Raw genomic sequence first — 19,452 nt, forward strand, 5'->3', positions numbered from 1 at the left:
AGATCAGCAACCGTCTTGATTATACTGGTCATGTTTTGCGTCATGGGAACTACGTAGGTACAGAGTACGGTATTCTCTGTAGGATTTCTGGTATACTCCACAGGATTGGGCGCAGTTATTAATGTTGATGTCATAGGAGAAGCTTGTTGATCCTTACAGACAGGAACGGTTTGTTTATTGCTGCCTAGTAGACAGATACCCTGTACTACATCCTGGTTCATCATGCATCATCATTCACCAATTACTCTACATCTAAGCTAAGTTCGGATAAAACTTTAAAAAAAAATCAACAAGAAAATCATTCTTTTTATTTTTTTAAAAAATTTTTATTTCTCCTGACAGTAAGTAGCTGAAGAAAAAATAACTCTGAAGGATTAAATCTAAATCCTTTTATGACCAATACAAAGTCATCATCTCCCAAACAGGAGTCCGAACACAAACATCGTGAGTCAACAGTCCCCGTGAGCCCAATCAACACTGCCCCTGTGGAAAAGTCCCTGGCGGCAAAATGCAGCCGCACTGCGGCTCATGAATCATCGTCATTCCAATGGACTCTACATGCCTAGTGCAGCCTTGTCTGGGAGGCTTCAGCCTTCCTTGGGGATGGGCGATGGAAATATATAAAAAAGGGTGAAGTTTGCTACTTGGATTTAGATAGTCAGGCAGGATTGTAGAGTGCTTTCTCTCTCCCTCCTCGGTCTCTCTCTGTGTCAATCATTTGTTGCTTAGGGCTGGCAGAGGGGCTTTTTTTGTTTGTTTCTACTTATTTGTTACTTTTTCTTTCTTTTCTTTCTTTTTATTTTATTTCTGTGCTGTAGATATATGTCCAAGACATCCATCTACCACAGCCATGGCGAATGCCACAAATTCAACCGTGGCGTCCGCCGTACTCTCTCCCTCTGATACGGCGATGCTGGAAGCCTTCATCCCCGGCTATCCATTCATTTCGCGTTTCCTCGTCTCTTACCTCCACATCGACCCAGCACAATACGTGCCGTACTTGCTCACGGGCGTCATCCTCATCGCCGCATTCAAATACAGCTTTGGTCGACTGCGCTACTTCATCGAGGAATACTGTCTCTCTAAGGCGGAGATCCGTCTCGACGACGAAATCTACAATTACGTGATGTTCTGGCTGGCGCAGCAACCATTCACGAAACGTACGAACCACTTCGTTGCCGGGACCAAGACCTCCCGCAGCGGTCGGTACTACGACTCATCGGACGAGGAGGATGAATCTGACGACGATGAATATGACTCCGATGGTAATGTCGTAGTCTCGTTCGACGAGTACTGGGCGAAAGCCAAGAACCGCGATAAGTATAAGCGATTGCTCTGGACTCCCGCCGAAGGCACGCATTATTTCTGGTTCCGTGGACGACTGCTGGCGTTTATGCGCGTGCGTGACGACAATAATAATAATAATTCGAGTTGGTATTCGCGACTGGTGGCCGAACGGCTGTACTTGAAGTGTTTGGGACGGGATCCCACCATCCTAAAGGAGTTGTTGTGCGAGGCGCAGCGAGCCTACGTGGCTAAGAACTTGAATAGCACATTGATCTACCGTGGTCAAAAGTCCCCTGGCGAGTATGTGGAATGGGAACGGTGTATGGCGAAGGCGCCACGGCCGCTGTCGACGGTGGTTCTGGCGGAGGAGCGCAAGCAGGAGTTTATCGACGATATCAAGGAGTATTTGCATCCGCGCACGCGACGATGGTATTCGAATCGAGGGATCCCGTACCGGCGGGGATATCTCTTCCATGGACCCCCCGGGACAGGCAAGACGAGTTTGTGTTTTGCGGCGTCTGGCGTGCTGGGGTTGGGGCTGTATCTACTGAACTTGAGCTCGAAGAGCTTCGACGAGGATGACTTGATGTCTTTATTCCATGATCTCCCACGGCGGTGCATTGTGCTCTTGGAAGATGTGGATTGTGCGGGAATCACGCAGAACCGAGACTCCAAGGACAGCAGTGAACCCGACAAAACGAAGCACGCTGCAGACCCGAATTCTGCGTCCGAGACGGGAACTTCCAACAAGCACGGTGTGTCTCTGTCGGGGCTGCTGAATGTTATTGATGGTGTGGCAGCCAGTGAGGGTCGTATCCTAGTGATGACTACGAACCACCCGGAGAAGCTGGATTCGGCACTGCTTCGCCCCGGACGCGTGGATATGTCCGTTGAATTCAGGTACGCTGAGCCGAACGACATCCAAGATCTCTTTTCGGCCATCTATTCCTCACTTGAGGGAGAAGTGCGGTTGCCGAAGGGAGAGGCGAATGAGAAGAAGCAGAAAGGGCTAGAGTCTAGCCGGATGCCATGGAATCAGTTCTCACGCGAGCGAGTTCAGGAGCTAGCTTCGGAGTTTGCATCGTGCGTACCGGCGGGGGAATTCACGGCGGCTGAAATTCAGGGCTTTCTTTTGAACCACAAGGCTGACCCTGAAGCTGCTATCAGAGGAGCGGACGAGTGGGTGCAGAATACTCGATCCAAGCGCCAGGAGAAGGAGAATCCATTGGCAGCGTCGAGTGTGTAGTTTGATAATAAAAGGAAAAGGCAGGGAGACAAAACTTAAAGTAATCAGATACCCGTCTCTACTCCACGTACAAAGGAAGATCTTATTTTGTTCAATAATTTCTCAACCCGTAATATGTTCTCATGGTAGCCTTGTATCGATAGTTGATAGGAATCATTTCTTAGCCCTAGTGCCAGGGCTTGTGTAGCATAAGATAATTCTCATGAACCTTTTTTGCTCGAGAAGCTGGATATTGACAAAAAGGAGCCTTGTATATATAAAGAAAATGATAGAAATGGGAGACAGAAGAAATAGTAGTCGTAGTCGCAATATCAAAGCAATGATCCGCCAAAATATCATAGAAGCTTAATATGCCAAAAATTCAAAACCCACAAGAACTCCTGTCCAACTCATAGAATCGTAACCTGCTCCCCCTGGATCAAGAGGTCTGCAGCATATGTACACCGTTTGTCGGTTCCACAGAACCCGTGGACAAGCATCTTATCACCGCAGCCGCATACTGTACCTCCCCCAGGCGATGTTAAGCCATAGTCTCCTGTTTTAAGCAGCTTCTGGCCCGTCTTCACGTAGGGTCCAGTGATGGACTTCGAGGTCGCGTATCGCACATCATACTTAGGGTCGGTGAAACAGTGGGTGGAGTAAAACAGGAAGTATGTGTCACCGTGCAAGATCAGGTTGGGCGCCTCAACGAGCGGTCCGTCGCTGTCATCCCGGTCCAGGATTTGGACGGCGTCACCGTCGGGCGTGAACCCATCCGCCTTCACTTTCTGCAGAAGAATCGGGGTCGGTTTAAGCGGAGGAATGCCATTGTTGCAGTCACCCCCATTTCCAACGCTGTTGCCGTCGACTTTGAACACCACGTAGCGGCTGCCGTCCTTGTCAAGGAACCCTGAGGGATCAATCGATCCGCCCAGGTCCAAACGACACGAAAGCGGCTCCTCGTTAGGCACATATGGTCCGGCAGGATCCGTGCCCTCCGAGACGGCAACCCCAACACAGTGGTGTCTAAGCATCTGTTTAGCCTCTCCCGAGTAATACAAGACATATTTGCCATCGTTCTGGTGAGACCGTCAGTTCAGAGAAAGTGGATACCCAGTTTATGGGTCGCTATAGACATTGAGAAAACTTACCCGACGAACTACATCAGGAGCCCAATGGTCTATTTCCGTCTCCCATCCTGCAAGAGTGGGCAGGGCTTCCCTATCCGTGAGAGTCCACGATCTGAAGTCCGGAGAAGTAGCAACCTGGACACGTTTCCCATTTCCGTTGGTGCCAAATGCATACCAAGTCCCATCACCTGCCTGAACAAAGCCAGGGTCCGGGAAATTAGAATCGATGGCCATCCGGACCCCTGCGGCTTGGTTCTGTAGGGGGAAGGCTAAGACTCCAGTTATCAGGGTGAGGCCAAGCACCCAAGAGGGTAATCGGGAATACCACCACATGGTGCCGGGCCAGACCTTCTCACAGACAGACAAAGATCGCCGAAAGGAGAGAATGTCAGAAAACTAGAGGAGGCTGGGAGGCACGCGTGTGATAGCCGTGAACGGTAAAGGAATTCTACAGAGGTATGCAACTCTCAGGGAAACGCCACGCCCTTTAATACCTGACTCTCAGGGATTTTACGGTAAGCGGCCCCGAGCAACACCAATTGACCGCATTTGGTCCCATTACGGATGTTGGCTTGGGCAATTGCTCTTGCTGGACGAAATCATCAGTCATTTGATGCCAGGCATCCAAACCTCGACTGGGTCTGCTGGACCAAGTAAATGGACGCATCGCCAAGCCCTTGGGCCATGAGCCACAGTGGATGATCACTTGCAGAACGCCATTCGACATAGTTCGGAGCTTAGTGGACCAGATCGATGGTGGATGGGACACTAGTCCAAGATACTGGGGCATATCTTGTCTAGAGTGGCAGACTCTGGACGCTTTGAGCCACTCTCGTACATGCCAATCCCGTAAGGCCGTCCACTATACCCAGTAGCAGGTGCCGCTTCGTGCTGCCCTCGGTCACTGGGCCATGGCTACGGGAAAAATTTTAACTGTGAGTAATGACTCAATGTGACCAGTAGTCCTCAAAATGGTAGCGGTAGCGGCGGCGGAGCGAAAGCGAAAGACTGCAGTTGTTTGAATATCTCCGAAAGCGGAATGGCATTCATTTGTCGGCTGCCTAATGATCCGTTGGGTGTCCATCATTGGTCGGCTTTTCTCCAGTAGATCAAGAAATCAAAAAATATCATTAAAGTCCAACGGCCATATTGCCGAGCTGTAACGAATCCGTCGTCCTCCATCTTGCCTTGAGGGTAATGAGCCTTCCGCGACGCAAGGGCACTGCAGAGTAGACCGCTCAGCTAGTCCTCTTGAGCGTTCTCCATCTCTCTCACTGTATATGTTGTGAGTCGATGAGTCTTTTTTTTTTCTTTGTTCTTCCTCTTTGCTTTTCACAAAAAACAAAAAACAAAAAACAAAAAAAAAAAAAAAAATCTTCCCGCCTAGTGATAGGATCAAAAACTTGCCCCTAGCTGACTAGAGCCACAGCCGAAGTCAAGTCAGACATACAAATCGAATTTCAAATACCCAAGGCATCTGACTGAACGCCAATAGTCTTGTCCGACGCCTTCGGAAACCGTGTGGTCGCAGGAAGAGAGTTCCTGTTCTTGGTATGGGATGCATGCACCACTCACGATTCTCGATTGTCACAATGACCCCCTCATTTTTTCCTTTTTTTTGGTCCCCTTCTTTTCCTTTAACGCTTGTCCTATACCCCCCTTACCTACTTAGGCCGTATGTAGAAAGACGTGAATGGGTGGCGAATAGGCCGATGTGGACCAGTTCTTTATTCCTAGTGCTCGGATCAAGGAACGGTACCATCCATAAGGCACAAGACACATGGCAGAAAGGGTTCACTCTAAAATGCGATGTTTCCTTGGCTCGGGTTTTCTAGTTGAATTTGGGTCACTTGTTGGTGTCACATTGTGCACCCAAATGGTCGCTCTAGCCCGATCGTCATTGAGAGGCCGACTATAGCCTTCCCCATTAGACCCTGCAGCGTTGACTCGAATAACTCGACAATTTTCGATATGCAGAAAGATCCTATATTCCAGAAGACTATCGGCGGAGTCAAGTTGAATCCTATCACTCCCGAGGTGCAGATCTCGGCAGATAATCTTTCCACGGCTGCATCCCTTGCCTGCAGTGGAATGAAGCCAATGGAGCAATCAACCTCTATTCGTGTAGTCATCCAGCCCTGTAATTTTCCCGGCGGATTCTGTTCTTTCCCTGAGACGGAAGTGATCGGACTTTCCGCGGGCTGTATGCAGTGCTCTATCCCTGACTTCAACCATAAAGCCAAACGCCAAGCTGAGGCATGATGATTCAGGATCAAACGTCGCAGACTAGATCCAGCCTTGGGCAGCGGCGAGGCTCGAGGCTCTTGTCGCACCTCCATCAGGTGAGCGGTCAATCGAGGGGTCTTGTGAGCGCTCGATTTCCCTCGGTCGTCCTCCATATGGTTTTACCCCGCATATTGAGTAGCGCTATGGCATGCACGGCATGCTAAAATCTCATCCCAGGCAGAAACTCCCGGCATTGCATCACGATGCAGAGCCGGTCCATCTCGTGCACACTTTAATTCCATCGTCATTGGATCTGTAGGAGGGAAACGCATATTTGAGCCACCTATTGATCGACATCAATCATCAAGAATATTAGAGTGCCGTGTTTGGTTAGAATGGACAAACCCGGACACAACTGGCTGCGAGGAGAGCAATAGCTTCCGAGCGATTACCACTTCAAGCAAGGGGCCATTGTTACACATCATGTGAGAAAATTAGAGCTTTGACGATGTATGTACATGTACGATGATGTCAAGGCGGAGGATTATGCACGAGGATGCAGGAAGACAGGAAGAGTTGGGAGAGAAGGGTGCGATTTGGGCCCCGTTTAGGAAACACCACTTTTGCTGACGTGCAAGTCAACAGTAAAAGAGAGGGAGAGATAGTATCATATTTCCAACAATAGAAAGCCATCGTATATACATTCAAAAATCATGAACATCGTCTCAAATCAATATGACCGGTACATGCTAGTTCCCAAAACTCCTCATATATAGCTCAGTGAAATATGGTCATAAACCATCACCAGAATACCCCTAAGATCCTGTAAGAATCCACGTCTCGAACGGAGTTCCACGGGGTCGCTTTTTCCCGTCTTTTTGGGAGCTATACAGAATCGGCTCAAAGTCACAGGATGAAGCATACTGTCGTATCAAATGTCTCCAGTAGCAAGATTCTGCAGCTGGAGTAAGGTATCGATCACGGAATGTCCGCACTGCGTTATTTGCAATGCGCTCCGCTGCCTCCGGGTTATCGATAAAGAATTCCATTTTGCGCTCGAGGTCGGAGAAGTCACGCTCGACCTCGACGTAATTTGCCTCGGGACCTGAAGCAATCAGGGCCGCGTGGTGAGCCTCTCGCCATTCCAGCTTGTGTGAGACCACCACCGACCGACAGTTGAGGAGATACTTGCCACGTCCTGAGAAGCTACGTCCTTCGACATGGGCCAGGAACATATATCGACAGTGCTCCTCCATGGGCAAAAGGTTGTACCGGATGTCATTCTCATTGTCCCAGTCGATTACCCGTATGCTCGCCCAACTCTTACCCTGAGCTGCCTTTAGCAATCTACCACGTAGCTTGGGATTCGTAGCCACGCTGCCTCGCCAGACCAGCTGTTTCTTTTTATCTTGGAATCGAAGGCCCGCGACGTTGTGGCCGTCTTGTGTTTGCTCCCCGTCGTCCACGGCAGCGATGCGTTGTCTGATATCCCTGTACGAGCCTATCCTGACCTCAGGCCAGGACCAGTACCCAAAGTCCGGCATCAACCAAACATGTTGATCTTCGTCCCGCTTGGAGTAGGACCACATTGGACCCTCCCCAGTGCTGTAATCCTCAGTGGTCAACACGAACTCGATGTTGGGAAGGTGCCGTCGCCCAGGAAACGAGGCCAACGCTCGGTGTAAAGAGTTCAAAGTCGCCTTTCCCCGGGTAAATGTAGCAGGCATTGCACCGAAATCAACGATGTACAACTAATGGGGTACATGTATTAGCTACATCATCCTTTGTGCGGATTCACTCAAGGCGGGAAGAGGACAGAATGATGAGTGAAGACGGCGGAAACAACTTACCTCGCCGCGTACAATCATTCCTCGAACCATCCCATCATCCACCGTCATATCATTCAAATCCTTCAACGTGATAGGATTCTTTTTCCTGAATTCGGCAGGTTTGTCCAACTCTACAAATAGCTTGGGAAAGGCAGACCGACACTGCCCCTCCGACAGCCCATGGTCGTTTCCATCCCTCTGAACGTCGAACTCCCAGTTGGTGTTATTTGAACAAGAGGGCCAGGGATCCAGAGAGGCTTGCTTATCCGAGGATTTTAGAACATACTTAGCAGCATTGGTTGAGTAGTGGCCGTTTAAACTGAGGAATGCTATGAGAGCCAGCGATAGCACCGCACCTGTAGCCAAGAAGCGGAACCATGGCGTTTGTCCTTGCGCCCAGCGCATTGGTAATATGCCGGTATATGTATATATAGATGTTTAGGGGCCCCTAGAAGACAGTGGAGGCTGTTATTATCGATTAGAATCCGCAATAGCTCTTATTGCAGGTATATATTGGACATATATATTCAAGCTGCTCTATACTTCGTGGCTACCCGGATATCATGTCGATCCACAGTTCAGCAATCCTCGGCGGAGGGGTAAGAATGTCCAAGGAGATGACAATAGTGGAAGGTATCATAGTCATGGTCGGACTTGCAGCTATCATGGCGCTTGATGATGTCGCCCGTTCCCATGGCAACGGGCGCCTTTTTTTCTGAAGATCCTCCCGAAGCAAGCGACTAAAATATCTGCCTAGGACAATGCCAGAAGTCCCAGGACACCGTATACGTGGTGGATAGAACACTTGAATTAATTTAGCTTTTGTCTCAGAAGAAGTCAACGAACAATGGCCACCGCTGCCTGCGGACACAGAGGCCCATGTATATATCATCACTTGCCGACGCGTCTATGTCTTGAAAAAACTCTAAATATGTACAGGGAGGTTGCATGTGTCATAAGGGGCAGATATCTTCAGGGGTATCTCTAAATCAATCAATCACAGAAGGTATATCAAAGAAGGAAATTTATAGTCAGCAAAAGACACAGACTCCAGGCCTGGGAAGCGAAGATAAAGGTAACATATCAAAGAGAGAACAAGGCGGGACTCTTCTGCCTATGATGACGTTGAAAGAATGCCAGGTGTCCTAATGCAGCCGATAGAGCAAAAGCAGCCCGTGTGTCAAGGCATCACTAGCGCAACATCGACAAAAGTCGCGACGCGCATCACCCAGCCCCGTTCACGGTTGCCTTGCTCCCTTACTACTGAAGTAGCTTTCATCGATCTTCAGGATCCATTCAACTTTTTGAGCTTCGGTGCGGGCGGCAAATAGGAAGGTGTTCTGGGCGCCATACACCGCAAATACATTCGGACGCCCCTTGGACGACGCTCCGTGATCAGCCCGCGCTCCCGGTCCATCAAGCAGCCGTGCGAAGTCAGGGTCATGGTCCACACGCGAATGGCGCAGATTGATGGCATTGATTTCATCACCACCCGGGACAGAGTGTATGTGAAGGTACGGCCGGCGAAGTTCCACAAAGCGTCGCACCCAGTGACTGTTGGTATCGTCAGGTGTTAAAAGGTATCCGTTTTTCATGGAAGATGGATTTTTAGGCAAAGCTTGAATGGTCGCAACGAACCGCGGCTTCAACGTTGCCTCGTCAGACATAGAGCTGGAGTCATCGGCGGACGATGCCTGTGCTTGCGAGGCAAAAGCTGCACCCCCAGAGGGAGGTTCTGTATTGCTTCGGACAAGGATAGCTTCGATAGGATCGGTCTGTGCGGTCCAAAGGTCAACATACTTCCTGAGAAGGTTAACTCTGCGCTCTGCAAGCTCCTGGCTGCGTAGGGGAGTTGATCGCCCGCTCCGTGGAGGGGATGCCACCAAGCTGCTGGCGCTGAGGGCTCCCTTGGCAGCGTTTAATTCGGCAACACGTCGACGTCGTTTGCGAGCTGCTATATAGTCCCGCACGAGTGAAACTTTTCGCGGGGACCAGGTGGTCAGCAGCTCTTCACCCTTCACATAATCATTTTGAGTGTTCATCCGCCAGAGATCGGCCGCGCGTTTGGCAGACACCGGTCGAACAGCCAATGAAAACATGCGAACTGTGGAATGTACTATCCGAGTCGCGTTAAAGAACTGTTTGAACATTGACTGCGGGCGTACGTAAGTTCGGCTTTGGATCTGAAGCGTCATGTCTACATCAAACGTAACAGGATCCTGCAGGCGAGATGACAGGAGATCCCACCGCACCGTTACCTGAACCCGATACTTCTCAGCAGTGACCCGGTCAAGAAGGAGAGAGCCATGTAAGCTTGAGTCCCACTGGGCTAGTAAAGTGACATTGGTCGTTCCATCTGCATTGTCCTTCACCATTGGTTCCTGAACAAACTTCAGCGGGACGTCAGGGGTCTGAAGATCTTGGTCGGGAATTTTGCCCCATGGATCCAGCAGCCGCACAGAGCCCGCTCGCATGTTGTTAAGGTTATCCCAGGGAAGAGTCTCAGTTGAGCTATAGGTAAGGTTCACCAGAACTCGTCGTTGGAGCCCTTGATGAAGTTGATATGTGCCTGCATCAAGGCTGCTGTTCTGTACCACCTCGACAGGAAGATACTCCCCTGTTTCGGCCAACTCAAGTATCTGCATGCTAGCAAAGACGTCATGTCTCTCATCCGAGTAAAACTCGGACTCTGCAATGCGTGGTGTCTTACGTTTCTGTGGGGCCAGCTCTACCGAGTCGCGCATGTCATCCCAGCTAAGAAGTTTATCCATATGCATATGAGTCACTCGTGCATAAACACATATCTTCAAAGCTGCAGTTCGTGAGCTAGATAGCGGTAGGCTCATACTATGAACACTTTCAAACCGAACAGCGGATTCGTCAAAACCGCTGATCATCTGGGTGGTAGTAGCACCACCCTCCTCAGAAATCCCAGGCACGAAAAGCTGCGCATGGACATCCGTTCCCTCCCATTCGGCGAAACCAACCATATCACGCATTACGACATTGAACTTGAGGGTCGATGACGGAGCCTGGGCTGATGATGGCTCCAAAGACAATCTAATTATACCAATGGCGTTCTGTGTGTATGGAGAAGTAATTTCAACAGAGAAATCCTGAACTCGGGTCTCAAAGACCGCGGTGAGGGGAATATCAGCATCTCCCACAAGAGAGTACTGTGGTGAACAGGGTTCAGAGAAAGGGTTCTCAAGCTTGAAATGTTGGATATAGTCTGGTCTGTCAATGTACTGGTGCATTTGGCGCATAGATTGAAGGCGGCGTTGAAGCTTCTCGATGGACCAAAGATGGATGACGCCCTGTTTAAAATCAATCACACGGACTGCAATGCACGGTTTCTTGGTCTCCTCCAACACAACATCTTCATCGCCAGATATACCGTTCAGGACAAGATCATACGATGAAGCCATATTGTGCCCGTGGTCAATGACCGCAAACTGGAAAACGACATTCTTGTCCATTATTTGGCTCATCACCTGGGCCTCCTTCAACAACGATGCGTGTTGGAGCACATTTTCCGCCATACGGACATAATTTTGCTGCGTCCAATGGCGGAAGACAAGATTGGCAATCTCTATCTCCCTTGGCTCCAATTTAGGAAAGCCATTCTCGTATATCTTTGGGGCCGGTTGCCTCAAGTCTTTCATATGAGATTCGAATTCTTCCTTCTGCTTCCTCAACTGTTCTTCAAACTCCTCCTTCGCTTTCCGAAGAGCTGCTTCCATTCGAGCCTTTTCAGAGCGTAAATCTTCAGCACCTTGGCTAGAAGGCTCTGCGTTTCTTAATTTATCCTGGTACTCCTCTTTCTGCCGATCTAACTGGCGTTGCATATCTTGGCGTACTGACTGCAGTGTTGTATCGCCAGTTTGACCCTCGTCTTCATCATGTTGGCGAGGGGTTCCCGGCATTGTTATAGCAGTATCAAGTGAATAGTTATCAATAGTGCCGTTGGACATATATTTGTCCCTAACGGGAAATGAACTAAGAGAATCTGAGTCCTCTTCATTCTCCATTAGCCCACGGCGAGTCGCCCTTACTTTTTGCACATCTTCGAAGAGAGCATCCAACTCATCATCGGGCATGTGAGAGATATGATCAGGGCCCAGCACAGCACTGACGGCTTCTCGGCGAGCATTCAACCAATCAGACTCCCGGCCGGGTTGCGAAGGCAGAGGCGAATCAGCCCTACTCGAATCCCCATCTATTTCTGAGCCAGTCTTGCTCAAATTGCGGTCATGCGCTTTGTTTGGTGCCGGTGAACCAAGCTGACTCGTCGTAACGGAATGACGCAGTAAACTCTGCTCTACTCGCTCTGCACGAGCTTCCTGAGGGTGATTGAAGCGAAATATATGGAAATCGCCCAAAATTATTCGGAATCCGCTTTTGAGGCGCTTTGGCTTATCTATACGTAACCCATTCACCATGACAGCCGCGCCTTCGCTTGGCACAACAGTAACGACATTATCGACATTCTCAAATGTACAATGGTTGGCTAGGATCTTAGAGCCGTTCAAACGGATCTCCACATGGTTTCCCTGGTCCATGTTCCCAACCATAGTGGTTCCAGGCTTGATGTTGTAAACGAGGCACTCGGCAAGCAGTGGATCGTCGCTGAGGTTAACCAAGTGTGGCATCTTCTTTGGCGTACTGAGGCCAATAAAGCCCTTTTCAATACTAATTCCCAGTTCTTCCAATGCGGCCTCCCGCTCTTTGTGAATCTGTTCTGTTTTCACCAGTTTCTCCTCCCAAGTCTGGTTCAAATCCTTGTAGAGCTTCTCACTTTGACTGAGTTGCTCCATGATCTCTGCCTTACTGACCTTAGTAACGGTACCATCAGGTTGTTGGATAGAAACCATCTGCTTCTCCAGAGGAGTATCTGGGGGGTAATATTCCGCAGTGGGTACCCCACCAGCTGCTCCCGTCACGGCACCACCTGCTGCTCCAGCTACCGTACCACCTCCAAGCTTGGATCTGAGCTGTGCTAGCTCTTCTTTAAGTTCCCTGATCATACGAGCATTTGGATCTTCGTTCACGACTGCGTGGTTCTTGATACGCTTCGCCGAGTCAGCATACCGTAGTGTACTGAGAGTTTCATCAAAGTTGATATCTGCGGGGGAAATTGCAGCAATCATCGCCGTCATGGAATTTCCTCCGAGGGAGTCCTTGAGCAGCCATGTTAGAATAGAATCACGATACGGTACCATGGACGCGTTTTTCTTCTTTCCAGAGGCCACATCTGCCAGAGCAGCGATGACTCGTCCAAGGGTTGAGAGTGAACGGTTAATCTCCGCTCCTTCCTTCAACCGAGCGCCCGTCGCTCCGGTAGAGTTTGCTCTTTCTGATCCCGCGAGATCAACCAGACTAATTCTCGATACCTTCTCCGTGTCCATCGACGTCTCCGCATCATGGCGCTTTTGAGAAAGAGTCAGGGTAAAGACAGCATGGGATCGACTGGATGTCTCGTTCATATTAGTGGCCGCGACAGTTCTGGCCTTGTTACCTTCATCCATCAAGTTCTCAATCTCCTCGAAAGAACGGACAACAAGCTTGGCTAGGTCCTCAACATAAGGCCCGGTCGATGGATGCTCACGAACTTTCAAATTTCCTTTATTCGAGGGGTTGAGCAGATCACGGACTCTTTCGTTGTAAATCTCGAGATAAGACACTTCAACTGTACAGCTTAGGCTCTTATCTCGTTGGATGGCAGTTATGCGCTCGAACATTGATTGGCAGATCCTCGGGATAACACCGTATTCTTTGCCATATCCCATCATGGAATAGGACTTTCCAGAACCAGTCTGGCCATAAGCAAAGATACAATTATTGTAACCCTGGAAAGCATTGTCCAAAAGCGGCACACCCAAGTCTTCAAATAGATTATCTTGAGTCGCGAAATTCGGGGCGTTTTTATCAAAGGACCAGTAAGATCTGTCGAACGCGAAGGTTTTTGGTTCTTCCACCGCACCCTTTCCGCCAGCAGCTTTTCGTGATTTATCGATAGCACCAGGTGGCGGGGTAAGGACGGTTTGGCTTGCTTTCATTTGCACAATACATTTTGCGCCTCGGTCGATTTCTATGGACGTCAAATTGTCATGGTAAGTCCAATTCCGAAAAAGGGGGAAGCATAACCTCACCTCTGCCGTTGAAAGGCCGTACTCGCACCACCACCTTTATATTTCCTCCACCTCCAGGAGCCATTATGATCTATAACCCATACACTCAATTACCGTCACCCGCCTCCTCCGGCTGGAAATTGAGTTCACGGAAGAAACAGCGCAAGCGAGGCGGTCGAGAACCTGAGTTGCGAACGCTTCAAAGAGCGTCGCCCTATAGTTGGCGCAAATTTATTATTCCGGCGCTATTAAAGCAGGTTGAAGGTTCTATATCTGCTCTTTTCAGTGGAATCTTGTGGGTACTGAAAACCGGTGTTGAGAGTCAACAAAGACGTCATGTATACGCTCCGTGTTTATGAGAGATCGGGCGCGTTTCAGGGGCTAAGCTGGGGTAGGAATCGGGCCTTGCAAGGTACCACTAAATCAGACGCACCGTTCGATTAGTTATCAGGCTTCTCAATGCGGGGGTTTAAAGGAAAGACAAAAGTGAGACCGAGTATTATTGCAATCATCAATCGACTCGAGGTGCAGCCGACCCTCAGGCACGGGGAAGAGCCACATGAGACCGACCGAACGGGATTGATGATGATTAGGTAAGCACCCGCAGCAGTCCACTTCCAATCGACTATTCGTTCAAGGCGAAGTACACAGTAGTTCATCTACTACTAGTTATTATGACTTGTGATATGCAGGTACATAGTATGTATGTACATTGCTGCTACGATCCCTTGGCTCATAGAGATTTCTCTGTCTAATTACCAATCCTCGGCAGTCACCCTTAAGAATTTACTCTTCTTGAGCTTCCAGTATTTGTTCTCGAGTCAGTTCTTGCTACCTTAGACATGGCTAGGTAGTATACTTAAAAGCTAAAGAAAAAGCCTTAATGCACACCCTTGTTATAAGAGAAGCTGCAGGAATCCTAGAAGAACTTAATTACAAGTAGTCTCCAGGCTATTTCGCAGTAATGTCAATTTAAGTTCTCGGCGATCTACTAAGTGCAGGTTAAAGTACAGGTAATTCATAATGCATATTCATATAAAGACACAAGCTATAAAAAACAAATATAATCCTGTAACTAGTAGTCAGATAAAATATGCAACTATTACGTACAGCCACCCCATCTTCTGGAGACAAGACATCATACTCTCGGAGCGGCGCTTAATCTAGTGCATACCAAAATTCCCTGAGTCTTGGGAGCCATTCATATCGGTCCATTGTATAGAGGACGTCTTTAATTTACTAAAACTAAGATGATTCACACAGACATCCGGTCTCCTGTTCACTGTGTGTTTTAGATAGGAAGAGAAAGCACACTATATGTACTATGTATAAAATAGGTAATAATATAAGGAGGGAGGCAGTGAGGTTTCCCATGGAGAGTAAATGTAGGAGGCAAAGAGCATATATATACAAGAATAAACTAAAATCCGAAAACTAGGATGGTAAAAATAAAAAAAATGCTGTGAAACCTTCTCTATTAGAAATTGAGAAGTGTTTTTATCTATATATCCAATGCTATGTCTCTACTAGACAACCTAAATGAAGTCTCAGGGAAGTATTCGGCGTCAGGATTAAGAACAATAGAGGCCTAATCTCCAAGATCCTCCGTAAAGTGTGACTGATCGGCGTATATAGTTATGTAGACTTCAACACGTAGATGAGAGAAGGCAAAGAATATATTCCTCTCTTCCAGCTGCGTTCACATTCGTTTTTCAGTACTTTTTGATTATCCTTTGATAGTATATTGGACAGCAATTCTATTGGTTGCACAAATGCTATGAATAAATTCTGTATAGTATAATTATGTGTTTTCAAATATGGCTTGTTATCAATAAACGACGTCAGAGTACTACATCTATATTTTTTCTCCTTCTTTTAAACAAGAGGGAGAGATAGCAGAAAGAAAAATGAGAGTAGCTTACAAGCATCTAGTAACCCGCAGGCTGAAGCCAGCGATATATAACTGTGCATATAGGGAGTACAGCAGTAAAAATTAGTCATTTGGCACGTGCGGTGTCCTCCGTATACATTTTAAATTATTTTTATTGCCGAGAACCCGGGGGGTAAAAAAAAAAAAAGGGAAATGGAAAAAAGAAAAGAAAAAGAAAAAGAAAATGAGAAATTGCCCCCAATCAAAGAAAAACGACTTGAATACGGAGTGAACAGCGGTGTGAGCGGGGCATTAGCGCACCTTGACGTCAGGCGGTCAAAGCTTTTCGAGTCTCATACCACCAACCGGGTATCATATACGTTTGTTTGGTACTGTAATGACATGGGTTATGGATACCTTGGGTAATACCTACTAGGGTAGGCTCCTTTGGAAAGTGTACGTAAGTATACTGAAGAAGAGGATATTAAAATTAACCCGGGATATAGTTGCATCAATAGGACGAAAAATATGATGAGACAAGCTAAAGCAAAATTGGACTGCTTCCGTAGCGCCCAAGTCAAGTCGGTATTTAGCCTCTATGCCACATACTTGAATGACATCGAATCAATGCCATGCCCAAGAGGTCAAGCTTCTACACGTGGTGTGGGACAGATCGGCAATCCGATCTTCTCTGCCATCATGCTGGCTCATGTAGCAGTTAATAGTAATTACAGAGTACCTACCTGTATCTACTGTTATCACTACGAAGCACATGTGCGGGTATTGACATATTTTAAATGGGCACTTTTAACTTCGATTGAGCATCGTGATTGTTACTATTCCTAGCCTATGCTCCCACGTTTTCTTGTAGATGGGCTCCTGTAGGTATTCTATACTTGACACAGAATACAGACTGGATTATTCCATACGGACCCCTCAAAGTATACCTTATACGCGGTAAGACCACTGAAGGATGATTGGAATTTGTTGAGAATAAGAGGAGCTGAAGGATAAATATGAGCTGAGTTTTGAGTTCCTGTCCGAATTCATTGTGACGTTACCAGATTGTGGCCATAATCCCACGGCGACTATCTGGTTCCTACAACTCTAAAAGTATACTCTGTACATAGTAAACGCTTGGCCTGTGATGAATAATAAATACATGATTGCTGAGTGATACGTGTATCGTTTGGTGCCCGATGAAGTCTTGCCTAACTAAGATATTTAACCGAGACCAGGCCACGGTTCCTCTTGAAGATCCAGCTGCTCTTTGACTGTTATATTATAAATGTAATTTTTCATAACTGAGATATAATACACGATGATTAATGCAATTATACGTGTTTTTCTTTCTCCTTTATTTTCTTTCTTCTCTTTACTACATGTTAAAAGTGTAGCTTTGATACAAAGTAAAATGTAAAAGCAGATTCTGCACACGTGGAAACTAACAAGGTGGCTGGTGGATGCCGATGCCAATTTTACTCATCCTGGGCCCGGAGAACAACTTATCGCCAGGTTGTGTAGCACATGACAGGCGTCGCAAATTCGGGATGGCTGGGATTACACTGCATAAAAGGTGATAAAGAAGACGAGGACAGAGAAAAATAAAAAAAGAAAATTCTGGAGAGAACAAATCATCTGTCTCAAGCCTAATATCATAGTACACTTAATAATTATTTCTGTTTTATTATTATGTACTCCGTAGCCTGCTCCGTACATGTACGGAGTATATTCAAGACTATCATTATTCCATTTCATACCCAAGTTCCTCTTTTACATCCGGTCACTACTGTATAGACATCTACCTATCATGCCCTATTTAGGCAGGAGTCACCTTCCATCTCTGCTTGCCTTTCTAATACAAGGTTCCCTCAATGGTAGGTACTTGCACTTCTCGGCTCTGAGACTGAAAGCCAAAGAACAATTAATTACCTGGGATACAGTACCGGTATCTACCAGTACGGAGTACATATAAGGTACGCCGGTGTAGTTAGATACTGGAACCTACCGCATATCTTCCAGCGCCAGCCTCCCACCAAGTGGGGCAAACTCTGGGGACAATACGGAAGCGTACGGTGCCAGCGTCGGTTGGTCTGATTTCCTCGCCGCCTCGATAGCTAGGCGAGCGGCCGGGCCAGTCAGCTCCCCTCTGAGCGCGTCCGGTACAAATGCCCCATCGCCCGCCCTTCTCTTCGCTGCGGCTTCTTCTCTCTGCTCCCTCTCGTTGGTCACCCAGCCTCTCCAGTCCTTGCGTGCCCTCCAGTCAACGACGTCGGACTCACCTGGCTGCACAGAACCCATTGGCTATCCCCCAGTTACCTCGATTTGCTTTTTCCTCTTTTTTTTTATTTTTTTATTTTATTTTCACATTCCACCGAAGGTTGGCATCAATCAGATCACTGACCCTTTTGTCCAACCCAATCGTTGTTGTCCTTGTCCACCCCCCCATCAGTTCCCTCGTGATTGATCACTCCCGTCATCTCCTTGGGAAAATTTCCACGGCTGTGGTCGAATCATCTTCGCCTTAGGTACGTGGATTCTGTCCCTCCTACCCCCTTGCTCATTTTGTATTTTTATCTCTGTTTTATGATTTGAGTAATTGTATTCTGTCCGTACCCAATCCCGATCTTTCTTCCCAATCACATCACTTGCGCTTCCCCTTTTGGTTTGCTGTTCTCCAACCACTGCCCACGTTCTTGTTGGCTTCCAAACTTCGCTCAGTCACGACCAACTAGTTGTTCCTGTCTCCCCAAGTCTTCTCCACAAATCACATTACTTTGAGACCTGTGGCATCTACTCTTCATCGTTTGTTTCCTTTCTTTGCATCGCTCCACTCCGTCGAAGCTCAATTAATCCGTTGGTGTCATTTGCTCTCGCCTCTGGGATCGCACGGATCAACCCGGGCCGGACTGATTCACTGACATCAGCGGCAGCCCACAGTCGCGTCGTCGCAGAGAATTGGTTTGCGCGGGCTGCCTTCTCGTTGGCAGAGCTCGCAGTTTCTCTTCCTGCGACTGTTGTCAAATCAGTGCATAGCTTGGTATCTGATTGCTTCTCCTTTGGAAACATTCCGCCTGTTGCAGAAAAGACCTCCAGTTTAATCCGGTAATTAGCTATTTTCTTCATTTTTCATTTTTTTTTTTTTATCCCTATCCCTTCCATCCATTCTCCAGCGTGTTGTTTGTGTTTGGCCTGAACGGTGACCTGCACGACCACGCGATTGGGACCTTTGCCTTTAACCTACTTGGATCAAAACAATGTCTACCAATTCATTACAGCCTTTAATGTGCTGCAGATAGGTAGAATTTCTTTTATTAGCCTCTCTTATTTTTACTCTTACTTTTATATTATTTTTATTACTTATTTTTCTTTTCCCTTTTCCCTTTTCCCTTTTCCACTTTCCACTTTGCAGGTTTTGATACTATGTCCACATTGTTATGCTTACCATCAATGTCGCGTTTTGCCTTCAATTCCCCGACTCCCCGCCCCCAATTGCCCAATCACCACGCGTTTATCTCTTAACTACTTTCCCAATTCCCTAACATTATCCTCCTATCTTTAGACACGCAGGCTGTCTTTACTGCTGCAAGCTTGAAGCTAGTTCTCTTACGAGTGGATTATTAATCCTCTTCTTGCTTCAAGTCCTGCTGTAGGTGCCAAAGCCAACTTTGTATTTGGTGGTGAATTGCATTGCATCTTGGACAAGGTATGTAACCAGCTGCATTATGATTCCCGCTTGCCAACGCATACATCC

At 47.7% G+C, this 19,452-nt stretch overlaps 6 protein-coding genes across 6 annotated transcripts; 1 reads left to right on the plus strand and 5 right to left on the minus strand.

Moving 5' to 3' along the window:
* Positions 1–850: 850 nt before the first annotated feature.
* Positions 851–2,533, plus strand: ATNIH1004_004259 (BCS1 and AAA domain-containing protein; the record flags this gene model as incomplete). The annotated part of the gene is made up of 1 exon (XM_033568929.1): positions 851–2,533. The coding sequence occupies one exon, from the start codon at positions 851–853 to the stop codon at positions 2,531–2,533; it is 1,683 nt and encodes a 560-aa protein (XP_033427735.1).
* A 389-nt stretch (positions 2,534–2,922) lies between these two features.
* On the minus strand, positions 2,923–3,975 carry ATNIH1004_004260 (glycoside hydrolase family 43 protein; the record flags this gene model as incomplete). The annotated part of the gene is made up of 2 exons (XM_033568930.1): positions 2,923–3,591; positions 3,664–3,975. The coding sequence occupies 2 exons, from the start codon at positions 3,973–3,975 to the stop codon at positions 2,923–2,925; spliced, it is 981 nt and encodes a 326-aa protein (XP_033427736.1).
* Positions 3,976–6,683: 2,708 nt separating this feature from the next.
* Positions 6,684–8,102, minus strand: ATNIH1004_004261 (DUF821 domain protein; the record flags this gene model as incomplete). The annotated part of the gene is made up of 2 exons (XM_033568931.1): positions 6,684–7,619; positions 7,719–8,102. The coding sequence occupies 2 exons, from the start codon at positions 8,100–8,102 to the stop codon at positions 6,684–6,686; spliced, it is 1,320 nt and encodes a 439-aa protein (XP_033427737.1).
* An 833-nt stretch (positions 8,103–8,935) lies between these two features.
* Positions 8,936–13,913, minus strand: KLP8 (kinesin-3 motor protein uncA; the record flags this gene model as incomplete). The annotated part of the gene is made up of 2 exons (XM_033568932.1): positions 8,936–13,788; positions 13,850–13,913. 2 exons carry the CDS (start codon positions 13,911–13,913, stop codon positions 8,936–8,938), a joined length of 4,917 nt encoding a protein of 1,638 aa, XP_033427738.1.
* A 3,713-nt stretch (positions 13,914–17,626) lies between these two features.
* Positions 17,627–17,999, minus strand: ATNIH1004_004263 (uncharacterized protein; the record flags this gene model as incomplete). The annotated part of the gene is made up of 2 exons (XM_033568933.1): positions 17,627–17,630; positions 17,707–17,999. 2 exons carry the CDS (start codon positions 17,997–17,999, stop codon positions 17,627–17,629), a joined length of 297 nt encoding a protein of 98 aa, XP_033427739.1.
* A 492-nt stretch (positions 18,000–18,491) lies between these two features.
* ATNIH1004_004264 (uncharacterized protein) lies at positions 18,492–18,824 on the minus strand (the record flags this gene model as incomplete). Its single annotated transcript, XM_033568934.1, has 1 exon — positions 18,492–18,824. One exon carries the CDS (start codon positions 18,822–18,824, stop codon positions 18,492–18,494), a length of 333 nt encoding a protein of 110 aa, XP_033427740.1.
* Between the last annotated feature and the right edge of the window lie 628 nt (positions 18,825–19,452).

This window comes from Aspergillus tanneri (genome assembly GCF_003426965.1).
Source record: "Aspergillus tanneri strain NIH1004 chromosome Unknown AapTan_3_pilon_pilon_pilon, whole genome shotgun sequence".
Taxonomy (NCBI): Eukaryota; Fungi; Ascomycota; class Eurotiomycetes; order Eurotiales; family Aspergillaceae; genus Aspergillus; species Aspergillus tanneri.